The following is a 16,502-nucleotide window of genomic DNA, read 5'->3' as shown; positions in this document are numbered from 1 at the left end:
TACTCTTAAAATCTTAAGAAATAAGATGTATAAATATGACATAGAGAATGTAGAGCATAGTAACAATTGGGGGATCTGAGAGTACATGGGTACATAGGAGCTATTTGTGCTATTCTTGAAATTTTCCTCTAAGTTTGAAATTATTTCAAAACAAAAAGTTTATTTTAAAAAATCCAGGGAGGGCAGCCTGGGTGGCTCAGCGGTTTAAGCGCCTGCCTTCCACCCAGGGCGTGATCCTGGAGTCCCAAGAACGAGTTCCACGTCAGACTCCCTGCATGGAGCCTGCCCCTCCTTCTGCCTGTGTCTCTGCCTCTCTCTCTCTCTCTCTCTGTCTATTATGAATAAATAAAAATAAAAATCTTAAAAAAAATAAGAAAATAAAAAAATAAAAAATCCTGGGAGAAATATCAATAATTGCAATGAATGGATCTTATTTGGATCCTGATTTCTAGAAACTGTAGAAATGATTTTAAGTTAATGAGGATATTTTAATATTGACTGGATATCTAATCTTATCAAAGAATCATTGTTAAACTTTTAGGCATATTAATGCCATTTTGATTTTTTTAAAAAAACCTTCATCTCTACAGAGATGTATACTGAAATATTTATAAATATTATTATTAAAATTATTTTTAAACTAATTATTAAAATTAGGTTAAAGATGTCTGGGACTTGCTTCAAATTAAGTGAGGGTGGAGAGGCTATAGACTGACCTAAAGGTAAGACTTGCTCACATTGAGTGATGGGGATATGGGGCTCATTATACCAACATCTCTACTTTTATATGTTTGAAATTCCCCATAATAATAAAAAAAATCCATTGCATTTTAAGTTCTTCACTGTGTGTAGTGATGACCAACAGCAGTCCGAACTACTTTTTTTCTTTTTAAAGATTTTATTTATTTATTTTAAAGTAAACTCTATACCCAACATGGAGCTCAAACTCATGACCCTGAGATCAGGAGTCACATGCTCTACCAACTGAGCCAGTCAGGTGCCGCTAAGTTGAACTACTTTGATGGTGAAGGGGACATCTTGAATCCCAGTGACCAGGCACAGGAATGAGGCTGTGCACTGAGTGTCTCAGGAGGAGATAAAAGATGACAGGTCCCCAGGGCACAGGGCTGGATTTATTTCAAGACCTAGTCATGGGCACAGAACCATTCAGGATAGTTGAAAACAGATTTGTTTTTTTTTTTTTTTTAAATCATCACACAGTCTCTGTAGCTGCAGCCATAATCTGCAGAATGTTCCAGCAACCTAAATTCTTCCTTTTATAAGTGCTCTGTTGGCTTAAAATTTCAGCAGCCCTAAACGTACCCCCCAAAAATACTACACTAAGCAAAGGAGGTTCTAAAAAAGAAAACCAGTTAGCAAGCCAAGCAAAAGACTGAAACACTACAAATTAGAAGTCAATTAAGGAAACACTTGGATGGAATTTTAACACACCGAGGCCAATTACAAATTTAAATGCACAGATTACAATACAAGCTTACAGATCTGATGGTGAGACATGTAATTTATTCAGGAATTCTACTTCTTCCTTTCATGGCCTCCAAGATGATGCACATTGATATTAATATTAGATGGAATAATCTTATGTAAAACTGACTCCCTCCAGGTTTCAAGTGAAGCAAAAATGGCTGAACTCCTATCAAAACATGACAGCAGCCTGTGAAACTATAGGCCTCACACCACAGGCTGTCACCAACTTCCCAGAGACTGTGTTTAAAACAACTGACACCCCTCCTCGTCATGTTCACTGTTTCATTCAGTCAGTATGACAGGCCAGCCACTTGTTCAGATCAGTGAGGAAAACAGATGATGAATTGGATGAAGAAGACATAGGATGAAGGTCCAGGTTCATGGGGTGGTGGCTCTCTCGGGCCTCCACAGAATCCATCAAGAGTGTATGACTTTCTGTCTCTCCTCTATCATTTGGGCTGAACAAGAGAGGGCCTCATCAGCACAGAGCACTCTCCTATGAAAAGGTTCCTGAACTCCAGAAGGATAGACTACAGCCTGGCTATACCCAAAAGAGCCTTCAAATATGTCTTCTTCATCCTCTGGCAAATCCATCCCTGGTTTCCTTGACTGTACATGATAGACAGAAGTGTGAGCTTAAATGGTAGGTTTTCAACAGTTAAGCATTTACTACTAGCAAAATCCTTACATTCAAAACATCCCTTTTAGTGATGAAAGTGTTTACCAAGTACTTCCTCATGGTTTGTTTCAAACAGCCAAGTATGGCTGCTTATAGATGATAAAAGTGGGGGCCACAGAGATTTAGAGACTTTCCCCCACACTGGCAGGGCTAATTATATAACCAACAGGATACTGTGGAAATGACAGAGTCAAAAAAAGTCAAAAAGATTTTAAAAAATAAAACAAAACAACAAACAAACAAGAACAACCCAACCACTGTGTTCTCTGCTTGCTCGCTCAGATCACTCTCTGGAAAAAGCAGCTTTTTGTATGTTGTGAGGATACTCAAGCAGCCCTTTGGAGAGGTCTACAAAGAGAGGCCCCGAGAACTCCTATCAACAGCCAACAAGTGCTTTGCTAAGCACATAAGTGAGTCACCTTGAGAATGGAGCCTGTAGCCCCAGTCAAGCCTTCAAGTGAGTGCAGCCTTCATGAGATATCCCAAGCCAGAATCATCCCAACTAACCACGCACACATGAATTCTGGCCCCACAGAAACTGTGAGATAATGTTTATTATTGTTTTAAGCCACTGAATTTCAGGATGATTTGTTACAGAGCAAGAGAAAATACACAGGGATGCTAAGCCAGCCAGTGAGGATGAAGAGTATGGCTGTGTGGGACAGAGATACAACCCAGTGAAGACAGATGTTGCCTGGAAATCCATCTCAGCTCAACAGAGGAAGAAGTTTATAATAGCCAGAATTATTCAAGGAATACCAGCTTGTCTTGGGAGATACAGGTTGCTCTCTGTCACTGGAGAGATTTGCTCAGAGGCTGGTGCTAATGGGGCAAAGATGTCATAGGAAGAAGTCAACAGACAGAGAGATGGTTGGATTGGACAACTTTTAAGTTCCTTTCTACCAGAGATTTTTCTACACTATGCAACTTACCCAAGGACCTGGAAAATCTTGCTCACCAGCTTCCTAGGCTCCGATGACATGCTTGTACAGTGTATATCTGGCTAACAGTTACTGAAAACTGATTTGTTCTGGGAGGAAACAGACAACACTTGAGCTACTGGTCCCACCCTCAAAGAGCTGCACATGCCCATGAATGACATATTGTCACCAAGTACAAACCAGGGCTGACAGGAGAAAAGAGGCAGGAAGCCTGCAGCCCGAAACCATTAATGTCTAGAAGGCTGCAAAGGCAGGGCATGTTGCGAGGCACTCAGGTAAATGCAAGGGAGACAAAAGGCACTACGGGAATTTGCTTAGTGGCTAGGAATGCCCTAATCCCATCTCCAGAAGGCAATGACTCAGTAAACTGGCAGGCAAAATAAATTCAAACTTAGGAGAACTGCGGGGCTCAGAAGAAGAAAATTACTTCTGTGCCTGCAACTGGCAAAATAATTTCATTTTCTAAAAATGGAAAATTCAAGGAAGGTGTCTTTCTTGTCAGATGTGAGCAATGCAGCAAAAGACAGTGTTCTCCACCACCACCACCACCCCGCCCCGCCCCGAGTCTGCTTGCAAGTCTCCCAAAACTGGGAACAGGAAACACACCATTAGCCCATCTGTGGCTCAGCAAAAGCTTCACCCATTCTTTCTCTACTAGGTCAGCACCAGCTTTGCGGCTGCCTGGAGTCTGATCTCCATGCCACTAAGTCAATAGACATTTCTGTGCCAAGCCCAGCACCAGGCAGAGATCATCTTTGATATCTCATCTCTCCCCTGACTTCCTCCAATTGTTTCCTCATCAAATTCCCAGGAGGTTGGGGCTAAAAGGAACTCCACAGACCACCCAGTCTACCCCCCTTGCTTTACAGATGAAGAGTGTGATTATTGGAAGGAAGGTTAGAAGCTGGTAAAGACTGAAACATTTTTCCCAATCCCTAATGTCCTCCCTGAATTACAATTACATGTCCACACCCTTCATCATAGGACTTTGCAGGATCACCCACCATAGTAGGCAATGGGTACCCTCTCGCCCCACCAATATTGGATAAGGCCATGTGCCTTGATTCAACCAATGGAATATGGACCAGAGTGAAGGTGTGCAGGCTTGAACTGGGGTGCTTCCTTTCCTGCTCGCTCCCTGTACTTCTACCATCATAGGGAGAAGACTGATTCTGTTACTGTACTCGTTCAAGGCAGAGGAGCCTCCCAGGTGTCACTGCTGGAGGCAGAGCTGCTCTAGTCATCTGCAGACATGCAAGCAAGAATAAACCACCCTTGCTTTAAATTCTGAGTTTTTGGGGTGATTTATTTGGGGGCTGCCTTATCCAGGAGCACAAGTGAGCTGAGGGCCCAGTTCTAACTCTCATCTACCTCCTCCCCTCTTAGGATGTACACAGAGCCCATTGTCCCTGGGGTGTGACAGTAGAGGAAGAAACCAAAGATTATCCTGGAAAGGCAGAGATGAAGCTGGTCCTGAGGATAAGCAGTGGCTGTATGTGTTTGGGATGAGGGGAAGATGAAAAAGAAGTCTCTTGGGGAGCCGGGTGGCTCAGCGGTTTAGCGCCACCTTTGGCCCAGGGCCTGATCCTGGAGACCTGAGATCGAGTCCCACATCGGGCTCCCTGCATGGAGCCTGCTTCTCCCTCTGCCTGTGTCTCTGCCTCTGTCTCTCTGTCTCTTTCTGTATCTCTCATGAATAAAAAAATAAAATCTTAAAAAAGAAAAAGAAAAAGGAGTCTCTTGTGCCAAAATGTCAGCAATCTTTGTCAGCAACCTAACTGTCTGCTTTTAATTCCTACCCACCTTCTCTTAGGCTATCACAATCATTCTTTTTACACTAGTAAGTGGAGGGCTTACTAGCCAGCTGCAGAAATCTAGAGATGTGCATGGAAGTGAACTTAAGAGGTCTGTCTTCTCAGATTAACCTCCCACAGTCCCAGATGACAGAGCTGCAGGTGGACCCTGAAAATGGCATGGTGTCCTATCCAATCAGTATAGATGTTTTTCAAATCTTTCATCTCTACATATATAGTGCCAGGGTACCAAGACCACTCAGTAGGGAAAAGACAGTCTCTTCCACAAGTGGTGCTGGAAAAACTGAATGTCTACATGCAAAAGAATGAAATCGGAGCTTAACTAGCTCCAGGTTTGGGAGGGCAAAGACAAGGCAGGACAGTATGAGCATCATTAAGGGCAATACAACAGTGGGCTGAACATAGGCAAACACAGGAAACATGTTTGTGTCCATGAGATTATAGTGTTTTTGAGAAAACAAACAACATGGATTTGTCACCATTTGAAGATAAGAACCAGTTCATGATTTTGAGAGCTTGTGATTAAAGGGAAAGAATCAAGAATTTGTTCTGCCTTTCCTGTGTGAACTATACCCCTGAGTAACCAGAGTAGTAGAAGATGGGAAGTTTCTCTCTAGAGGTATTCCTACTAATAAATAAGGAAGGAGTGATAGAATTACACTCATTGAAGACTGATGATCACCAGCAGCTAACATCACAAACCAAAAAGCCACCAGACATTATGAGCTCCTGATGGAAGAACACATTACCATTTGATCAAGTTTCTAGATCCATCTGCCAAGTTGAAGAATTGCAGAAGCCAGAGGAACATGTTAACCTACACCAAGAAAAACAATCAGCAAAACCCAGACTGTGAGAAATTCTGTGGGGAGACTTTACTTGGGTCCTGATGCAAACAAATGTATCAAAAAAAATTTTAGGACATTTCAGACAATTGAAACTGTGAACACTGGATATTTGTTGATAATAAGGAATTATTAATTTTAGTATAACAATGGTATTATAGATATGTTTTTAAAAATCCTTAATCTTTAGAGCTACATACTGAAACATTTAGAGGTGAAATGTGATATTTGGGATTCACTTTGAAATAGTATTGGCAGGTGGAGGACTGAGATGAAATAAGATTGGCTGGAAAGTTAATAATTGTTGATACTGGGTAAGGGGTACACGGGGGTTACTACTATCTATTCATATTAAATACAAATGAGTACAATGAGTTCTCAATACTGTCACATCTCTTTGGCTCATGCTAAGCCTCAGAAAAGGAGCTGAAAATATGAGCATTGTGTAGTAGCTTCCATGGTCACTCTATTCTCCTGGCAAACAGTGACTCCCCCTGGGGCTACTGTAATAGTCTAAACTTAATATTGGGTCTTTATAACATATAAAAAGATTAAAATTACAAAGTGCTTTCTATAAAAAAAAAAAAAAGTCTTCACTGAAATTTGAGAATCTACTAAGCAGAAGTGACTGCCCAGCACCCCAGGGGACACTATGTCAAGAAGACGCAGCCTCAGGCTCTGGAGGGGAGGAGCCAGTTTTTAATCTAATGGAGGGAAATAAAACAACATCCTGCTAATAGGGGTATATGGCCAAATGACATAATACACCAAAGGACATCAGAGGAAGGATGGTTCTGCTAGCCCAGCTGACTGCAGGGGAATCCAGGCAGGTTCATCTTGAGATGACTTGGAATTAAGATTGTCAGCTAGGATGTCTATAGCAATGAAGAGGGGATCTCCTTGCTGAAAGGATGTCCAGTGCAGAGATCTGAAGGAGAGACTGAACAGCATGTTGGTTGCAGAAGGGGAATAAGGCAAGTTAGATAGAAGATGGATCAAGGCCCAGGGATCAAGGGAGAGGGAGAGAGGGAGGCACCCAACTTGGAAGGGCAGTGAGTGGTGTGCCCAGGAAAGCCACACACTGTATTTCAGGAAGAGAGTACCTACTGCAGCTTCAAAGGACAACACGTTCTGGCAGTGTCCTGTGCAAGCTCAGCAACACCATATGCCCTCTTCTTGGTTTAGGCAAATAGCCCAGCAATGCAGATCAAATGGTGTGAGTCAAGATTGTTAAATCAGCCTTCAATGCATGGAGCTGTGGCTGAGCATGTGCTGAGGTGTCAAGAGGAGTGAAGCTTAGTGATCAGAACTCCTAAAAATAGAAACAGACGCAGGAAAGAGTCCCATGTAAAAGAAAAAAATATACAGCACCCAGCATGACTCTGAAACTCACTGACAGTTTGCTTCATGTGTCTGATTATGAAAGGAGCCTCCTAAAGCCACATTTCTGTGTGGCAGCACCTGGTATGTGTGATTCACCACACATCAAAGCTGCCAATTTCAATTTGTTCAGAGTGTTTCTTACCATCTCCTACTCTCTGTATGTCAGTTTACAGTGGAGTGTATTTCTCTCTCCCAGGATAAGCAGACGTTGATCTTGGTTAAGGAACCCCACATTCTTTTCACAGACATATCTGTCTTTGCTGATATAATTTGCCAACTATATCCCAGAAGACTACAGGAGCTGCAGTCTTGAACACCCAGCTCCCAGGGAGCTCCCCCAATGCACTGTGTCTGAACCTGCTGGCCTTTTACCAAATGGCCAGGATGGGTACGGATTTCCTCCCTCCTTCTCCACACCACTGTTTTATGATGGTATGCATGTCCATCTCCCACACTGCCTTATAGATTTTTGGCCCTCAGTAAATGATACAACCAACGCTAGTATATGTTTACTGTCACAAATGTTCCAGACTGCTCATCAGGCCCCAGTCTTGAATTAATAGACCCTCCCTGAAGAAGTCACAAGGGTCAGCAGCAGCTGAAGAACTCAGACCAGACATTCTATCAGAGACACAAAAGTACTTGTAAAGGAAGGAAGAACATATGCAAAGTCAAGTCACCAAAGGGTTTCAGGAAAGGTCTAGATTATGAAAGTGTCTATGAAACTATAAAGGAACAACATGAACCACACTTCTCTTCTCAACAGAGAAGGCCGTCAAGCATACAGAGCAGCAGGCCATGTTGATGCCCTGCAAGACTGGCATGTGTCTTCTCTGATAGGTAATAAGAAGCCACTCTGCCACTCAACGCCAAATGTAAGCACTCCTCCTCCCTAAACCAAAGTGAGTGTTGGCCCTTAACCCTGCCTGACATTACTTAAGTCTGCAAGGAGGAAAGAGGTCAGAGCAATGCAGAATAGAAATGACATAGTTGGCCTAAGACCACTTATCCTTTGAAAGATTTGCCCTTGGCTGTCATCTGGGAGTCTGGATTTGGGGGGTGGGGGCCTCATTCACTAATTGCTAGAGGTGGCTCACTGTGCCTAAACTACTTGCACAAAATTATGGTCTATGCTGAATACCTGCTTTAATCCTGGCAGTCTGGATTTTGGGTATGCACCAGGCAGACAGTGAACACGTAGCCGGCCCCCATTAAAAACATGGCCACTGAGTCTCTAATGAGCTTCTCTGGCTGGCAACATTTCACATATATTGTCACAACTCATTGCTGGAGGAACTGAGCGTGTCCTGTGACTGGGAAAGGACCCTCAGAAGCTTGCACGTGGTTTTCCCAGACTTTACCCCGTACCTGTTTTCCTTTTGCTGACGGTGTTTTGCCCCTTTTCACTGTAACAAAGCACAGCTGTGAACACAAAGGGATGCCGAGTCCTAAGAGTCCTCTTGGCTCCTTAAGGAACCTGGAGGGCTAGTTTTGGAGATCCCAAAAGGACCATAGTCAGAGGTCTCCACCATATGAGGTGGGTGGAGTCCATGAGCTATCCATACTACCATCCTGAACTCCCACTTGTTCCGTATAACAGAACAACACTTCTGTCCTGTACTCCTCACTGAAAGCATGAACTGGACATTGTTCTGACACCTGCACCCAACCCCACAGATGTGAGGAGCTGTTATTCAATTGGATCTAACATTTTAGGATGAAGGCCTTGCCTCTGATCAATGGCCAGCTTCCCACAGGGTCTTACACATGGAGTGCAGACAGAGCAAACCTTCCAGTACATGTAAAACTATTTGAGGGAGCTATAAGATTGAGAAAAGCCCTTTTAATAGCTTTACCTTTGTTCCCCATTCCTTCAACCACCTCTACACTTTACAAAGTGACAAGTCATCCTAGGTATATACAGACCACATGTATAAACACTTGCAACCCTATGGAAATACAAATGAGGACCACAGAGAGAGGCTACTATTTCCCCGGAGAGCCTATTTCAACACAGTCAAATCTGTCAACATAATATATCCAGATAATCTGCATTTCATAACTGCAGCTTTTCTGCACTCCAGGCTTAAGCCACAATCTCCCACTTATCATCCCAATCTCATTCCAGCAAACAAGTTTTTGAAACTGAAAACAAATTAAGAAAAATCCAAGTTTGGCACTAACATACTTGGCTTTCTGAAATCTCATAAAATTGCAAGCAATTCTCATTCATTCACTCACTCTTCCATTCAGATTAGCCAAGCTACTGAGAACATATCAGTGGCAAAGCACCTCCTAGGCTCCGTGCAGAATACAAAGAAGCTGCCGAACTTGGCCATGGTGTTCCTTTGGCACAAAGCTGCTGCAGAGATGCCCACACAGGCACCCTGTGTATATGGTTCCCAGAGAAGACATGGTCTTTGGGTCAGTCAGGGGCCACTGTGGGTATTTCAGATAGGAGAAAACCAAAGCGGATATGTATGAACATAAAGGATGGAACTGTTGAAAAAGAATCCTGGAGAAGACAAGTCAACTCTAGGGCGACTGGGTGGGGAGCTAGCACCACGGTGGGGATACGCTGTCCGGGGCACAAGTCGGAAGCTGGGATGCCAGTGAAGCAGAAGGCAGACCTGAAACCCAACGTGGCACTGGGAATGGAGAGGAGGGACTAGAGGAGAAAGACAGGCAGGGCTCGCAATTCCATCTGATGTTGGAATAGAGAAGGAGGAGGCAGCAAGCATGACTCAGAAGTTTTCAGCTATTCATAGAAAGAGAAAAGTTAGCAGGAGGAGCAAGCTCGGTGGGGAAAATTATAATTTGTGTCACCAGACTTTGCTAAGAACACTGGTGTGTACCGTGTTCCACCAAAATATGCTGCCAGTCCATCCATGACCTGTTTGCCACACCCTTCTGCTAAATGTTAAGAAAATACACTTCAAACAAATGTGGACACGTTGTCAACCTGTGCATTCCCTTTCAGCCTTCTAATAGTCTTAAGGTATGAAACACTGAATGATATATATTTTTTTAGATTTTATTCATTAATGTAACAGAGAGAGAGTGTGTGTGCACAAGCAGGGGGAGCAGCAGCAGAGGGAGAGGGAAAAGCAGGCTCCCTGCTGAGCGGAGAGCCAACTCGGGGCTCCATCCCAGGACCCTAGGATCACGACCTGAGCTGAAGGCAGACACTTAACTGACTGAGCCACCCAGGCGCCCCACAAATGATATTTTAAATTAAAGCTGAATCCAATATGATAAGGCCCATCTTCTAGGGTAAAGACCCCAGTGGCTTAACCTGCAGACGTGCACTCTAACGGACACTTGGCAACTGGAGAGTTTTTCCCATCTCTGTCCCTCAAGTATTACCTAGAGTGACGTTTGAGAACACTACTATTTCCTGGCACCCAGTCTCCATGAGAGTTTGCCTTTGAGAGATGGTCGCATGGGAAGAATGAGTACAAAATCCATCCTGGAGTCTAAGATGTCTGGGTGCGCCATTTTCTCTGACCTGATCTAGCACCACCCCAAAGGGGGCCGGCTCACCAAATGTTCAGTGGTCTCCCTCAACCAGGGGACTTTCAAAATGTACTCTTGGGCAGCCCGGGTGGCTCAGTGGTTTACTGCAGCCTTCAGTCCAGGGCCTGATCCTGGAGACCCAGGATCGAGTCCTACATCAGGCTCCCTGCATGGAGCCTGCTTCTCCCTCTGCCTGTCTCTGCCTCTCTCTCTCTCTCTCTCTCTCTCTCTCTCTGTGTGTGTGTGTGTGTGGCTCATGAATAAATAAATAAGATCTTTAAAAAAAAATGTACTCTTACTTGACCGAAGCCTTCTTTCTTACAGACCCAGGCTAATTTCTTTGGGGCCTTCCTTGCTAACTGGTTTAGCCATGCCTCCCCATGCAGATCAGTCTGAACAACAAATAAATGAAAACAAATGCTTCTGTTTGAACTCCCTTCCTGGGAAACAAACGTCATTTATAGTGTCACCAAATAGGCAACTGGTATAAACAAAACAGAATTTTGCTTAACCAAATCAATTTTGTCATCAATGCTGAGAAAGCTCACGCATGAGACACTCTTGCCTTAAGGACTTGCTAAAGCGATGTCTTTGAAAATTTCACATCATTTAGGAATTTTTCCTTAATTTCACGTCATGACATGTTCTCTATGAGATGAGAACTGGGGATAAGATTTTTAAAATGGGAACTAACAACCAAAAGAAAAAAAAGCAGGCACAAACTATATTCTCTTTGTCTTCAAACAGACATGTGATGAAGCATGTCAGCAATGGAATAAGAACCTCACCTCCTGTATTTATTTAGATTCCTTGCACCTTGTTGGAAAGAAGTAAAAAAAGAGGCACCTGGGTGGCTCAGTCAGTTAAGCATCTGCCTTTGGTGCAGGTCATGATCCCGGGGTACGTGGGATTGAGTCCTTCAGTCCAGCTCCCTGCTGTGCTGGCAGTCTGTCTGCCAGTCCCCCCACTTGTGCTCTCTCTCGCTGTCAAATAAATATTATAAAATCTTAAAAAAAAAAAAAAAAGAAAAGAAAAAAAACTTCCTGGAAATTGTTTCTATATGTGAATATTTACAAAGGCCATTTTTTAATCCTGACAATAGGACTGTTACCAAGCCCAGCTATTGACACTAGGTACTTTCTCTTTTAGAATAAGCTTCAGTGATCAAATGAGCTCCTGAAGCAAAATCCAGGGCAGAAGTACCTGAGAAAGCCATAGTTAACAGAGAAATTCTAATCCAAACTTCCACTGATTTTATATTAAGATAAAAATAATGGGGATAGAAATTCAGGTCTATACTATGAGATGCCATAGTATACCCATTCGATTGGTAAAATCAATGCTGACCATACCAAGTGTTGCAAAGGATGCAGATTCGCAAAATCTATTAGCTGTCGGTGGGAGTATAAACTGGTACAACCCTTTGGAAAATAGTTTGGCATTATGTAAGGTGAACAGTCACATGCCTAGAGCCCAGCAATTTCACCCAAGAGAAGCTCCTGCATGTGTACAAGAACTGTCATGGTCACTCATCAAGAGGAGAATGCAAAAATAAAAAGAGGTACACTCACATTCCAGACTGCTATAAAGCAATCAGAATCAGTCCCCCCAAATCATATATTGTACAATACTCTTTTCTATAAAGTTAAAAATGGTTGAAATGAAAAATATGGGGCTTTTTAAGCTGCATATAGATGAGATAAAACTGAATAAAAAGGAAAGAAAGAGGATAGTAACCCAAATTTGGGATGGTGGTTACCCTTGAGCAGGGCAGGATGAGCTAGGAGAGGGAGCACAAAAAATATGTGCCCACATTTTCTCTGATGATATTGCTCTGAACACCAGGCCTCACTTAGTTTTAAAATAATAATAAAAAGAGATACCTGGGTGGCTCAGTGGTTGAGTGTCTGCCTTTGACTCAGGAAGTGATCCCGGGGTCTGGGATGGAGTCCCACATCAGGCTCCTCGCAGGGAACCTGCTTCTCCCTTTCCTATGTCTCTGCCTCTCTCTGTGAGTCTCTCATGAATAAATAAATAATATCTTTAAATCATAATAAAATTAGAGTGGTCTTTCCAAAAGGGAAGCTTGCAAGAGAAACAGCTCTGATTCTTTCTCCACCAGGCGCATCACCCCAATAGGTTAAATCTGGCTCTACATGGCCCCTAAGGGAGAAAGATCATGAATAAAAATTCTCTCACTCTGTCTTTAGCTCACAAGCACTTGAGTCATGCCTCTCTTCTAGCCACACACACTTGGAGAATCAGTGGGAGCTGGGTTCCAAGGAGGGTATATATGTACAGCACTGGGCACAGACAGAGCCTGGATAACCCACCCTGCTGCTGTCAGAACTATGAGCGACAGGCCTGGAGGGTGCTCTGTCCTTGACCCCAGTAGGCAGGATGACCATTCAGATCAGAGGCAGGGACAGGAGAGCTGTGTTAAACATCTGAAGTGCTGAGAAGCACAAGGAGGGGCAGACCAAAGGCTTTTCCAGGAGGCAGAACAGGAGTGCAAGGAAGAAGTGGCCATTTGGGCTCTACGTCAGAAGGGCCTTTTCTGCACTTGGAGACTTACCTACCTCCACTGGCATTTGGGTGCCACCCACAAGTGAGGCACCTCTGGGTGAGCCACTGAAGTTTGTTCGTTTGGTCTCAGTTTCCTTTCCTCTAAAACGGGAATGAGGCCGTATTCATGGAAAGACTCACATGGGACTAAATGACAGCACAGGGCTGTACTAATGTCAGGAATCATTCATTCCACCCAGACAAGTCAAGCAACAAATTTTGTCCACTTTGGAGTCTAGAAATGACCAAAAACAAAACTACAGAGATGAACTGTGCAAGCATACCCACATGAAACTTGTTCCCACTTCGTCCTTCCCATAAATTAGTATCTGTCCCTACAACCTTTATCAGCAAGCAGTAAGAATTTTTTTGGTTGGCCAGAGGCTCTGCACATTTAAGACAACCTAGAAATGCCAACTGTCTACACCCAGTTATTTTAAAGAAAAGAAAATAGGGCATCTTTGATCTTTTGAGTAGAATAAAACAAAACTGCATGAGATCAGGTTTTATTTCTACTAGAACTGTGGGACCCTATACTCATAAACATTACCTTGGCCTCTCCAGGTTAGTAGTAAATACCTGGTAAATACGGATAACCCAACAACACTAACTCAGGCATTAGGACACACATCTGGGACAGGCACAGACCATGGAGTACAACAGGCCCAGGTCAGAATCTCTCTCTGTGGTCTATGGGGCCAGTGACTTCTGACAAACTACATCCTCCCGTCAAACCTCAGAACACCTCATTGGTCCAAGAGGACAATCCTGGAACTCATGTCACAGTGTGGCTGTGAGGATGAAATGAATGTAACATAAAACAGAGTGTGTGGTTCGTAGCCAACAGTGACATATTTCATAGCAAATCACCGATGACCCCTATCACTGCATGTCTTGGTGAAATGTTTACACACCTGACAGAGAAGGATAAGCGGAATAAAAACACTGTTTGGAAAAGAATCATTTCTTGTTTGGTCACCTGACTCTTAAGAATGCCTTGTTCTGTGGGATCTGGAGGGCGCAGCTGAGTGGGGTGAGGGGCACCAGGATATCACCTGAGAAAGGCACTTGAGAAATACTTGTCAATTTTCTTCCCTGCCAGGAATTGACAGTGATCCCCATTTTGTAGTGGAAACCATCACTTGAATTCAGCGGAGCTGCCAAATTCTCAGGGGCATCATAGACTCGACCATTCTCCAGATGCTGTGTTCCAAAAACGCTAGGAAGGATCATATAAACTATATAGTGAGTGACCTGAAGGGATACTGCCTGGCTGAGTGAAGTGACCAAGGAGACCTGAGTTTTACCAAACATCAAGGCAGGGCCCTCCTGTTTACCATGACAATGGAGCACTCCTTCTCAGACCGTGGTGTGGAGCAGCAGCATCTGGGAACTGGGAGAAATGCCAAAGCTCAGGTCCTCCTAGACCCTCTGCATCAGAAACTCAGTAGAGAGGCAAGTATTTTGTGTTTCAACAAGCCCATCAGGGAATTCTAATACCAGCTCAGGTATGAGAACCAATGGCATAGAGTGACCAGAGATCTCAAAGTTGAAACCAACCATCCCCAGGAAACATACCAAGGCAACAGTCAGTAAGAAAGGAAAGAAGTCTGGGGTGCCTGGGTGGCTTGGTCAGTTAAACGTTTTGCCTTTGGCTCAGGTTACGATCCTGGGGTCCTGGGATCGAGCTCCACATTGAACCGCACATGGAGCTCCCTACTCAGTGGGGAGTCTGCTTCTCCCTCTCCCTTTCTCTCCCTCTGTGCTCTCCCTCTCAAATAAATAAATCTTTTTTTAAAAAACAAAGAGGGGGAGAGAAGACTTCAGTACCTTTCTCCCTTTCATGGGGCAGTGTTAGCTATCTTACCACTGGACTTCAATTTTGAATCTGCTGCTTCTGCAATAAAGTGACAGCAGGAAGATTCTGGTTCGCCACACAATGCTAAGATGGGCCCTTAAAAAACAGGCTGTATCTGATACATCTGTAAGTCTGCTCTGCCCATCCCAAGGCCTGGCAACCAGGGGTGTAAGGAAAAGTGGGAAATAAACTAAGTGACCAACTTGGGGGAGAGGAAAACAAGCACTCCTTCCCAGAGTGGGTCCCAAAGACTGGACAAGGTGATTGTCCCCCTAAATCCCTAACACAATGATCTTAGCTCCTGAACCAGAATCAAAGACTTAGGGGAACTGACACTGGTTGGCTGCCCAAGACTCCAGCGCTATGAAGAGCAGAGCGGCCCTGAGGCCCCAGGTCACGCTCTCACTCCACCTCCCAACTCACTCCTTTAGCCCAAGCTTGTCAGAGGTCCTGTCCACAGGGGGTTCCCCTGTCCCAGTTCAAGGCCCCCAACCCTGGGAGGCTGGTCAGAGATATTACTTCTCCTGCTGGTCCATGTCCCAAACACCCGTAGGCTAGTGGCAGTGTCCTCCAGCCGCAGACACGCCGTCACCATCACTGCAGCATCACCAGCCTCCCAACCTCAGATGCCCCGGTTTGGCATGTCCGTACCTGTAGTAAGACAGCAGGCCATTGCTGAGCACAAACCAACGGCGCTGGTAGCCTTTCAGGTAGTTGGTCCATTTGAGCAGCCAGCCCTTGAAGCTGTCCAGAGGCAGTAAGACCTTAGGCGCAGTGGCGGTGGTGCCAGTCCCTGACATCGGAACCCCAAGGGACGCCTTCACCTGACTGGGTCGCAGAAGGGGCAGGGGCTTAGACGCTGGCAGCGCCCCCGGCTCGGGTCTGGCCCAGGGCGCGCTGCCCACCCCTGGCCCCGGCGCCGGCAGCTGCTCCGACGAGGCCTCGGAGTAGGGCCCAGCCCCTGCCCTGGAGCCCAACTCTTGCCGGCCCCCTGACCCCCGCCCCAATCCCAGCAGCAGTTCGGCTCCCTGTCTGAACTCCGGCCTTGGCTCAGACGTCTTCTCGGACACAGGCTCCGACCTTGGCACCGGCTCGGGAACCGGCTCCGACACCTGTTCTGACACCGGCTGCCGCTCGGGCTTCGGCAGCGGCGGGGGCTGGGGCTGGGGCTGGGGCTCCGGCCCCGGGCCGGCCGTGGAAGCGCTCATGCTCGGCGCCGCCGTGTGGCAGGACAGGCAGGGGACAACCGTGAACAGCGACGAGAGTCCGCGGGAGCGGCCGCCACAGCCGCCGCCTCGGCACAGAGCGGCCGCTTTCCCCATAGAGCCCGCCGCCCGGAGCGCGGCCGAGTCGCGGGGCGGGGGCGGGGGCGGGGGCGGCGGCGGCGGCGGCGGCGGGGGGCGGCGGCCGGGG

General features: G+C 45.4%; 1 protein-coding gene across 4 annotated transcripts in view; it reads right to left on the bottom strand.

The window, feature by feature from the left end:
- The window catches only part of OSBP2 (oxysterol binding protein 2), a 192,502-nt gene that overhangs the window by 158,724 nt on the left and 17,276 nt on the right, over window positions 1-16,502 (bottom strand). For 2 of the 4 annotated variants that reach the window (XM_077874331.1, XM_077874332.1), the window contains exon 1: window positions 15,741-16,426. The exons of 1 other annotated variant lie outside the window; for it this stretch is intronic. In XM_077874331.1, the coding sequence (XP_077730457.1) occupies window positions 15,741-16,411 (671 nt within the window). In that variant the 5' untranslated portion in view covers window positions 16,412-16,426. Of the gene's footprint in view, window positions 1-15,740; window positions 16,427-16,502 lie in introns of those variants that run through there. One more of the 4 variants, XM_077874333.1, reaches the window with a different exon arrangement.

Source organism: Canis aureus, chromosome 27, assembly GCF_053574225.1.
Source record: "Canis aureus isolate CA01 chromosome 27, VMU_Caureus_v.1.0, whole genome shotgun sequence".
Taxonomy (NCBI): Eukaryota; Metazoa; Chordata; class Mammalia; order Carnivora; family Canidae; genus Canis; species Canis aureus.
This window is presented reverse-complemented; position numbering and strand designations above follow the sequence as displayed.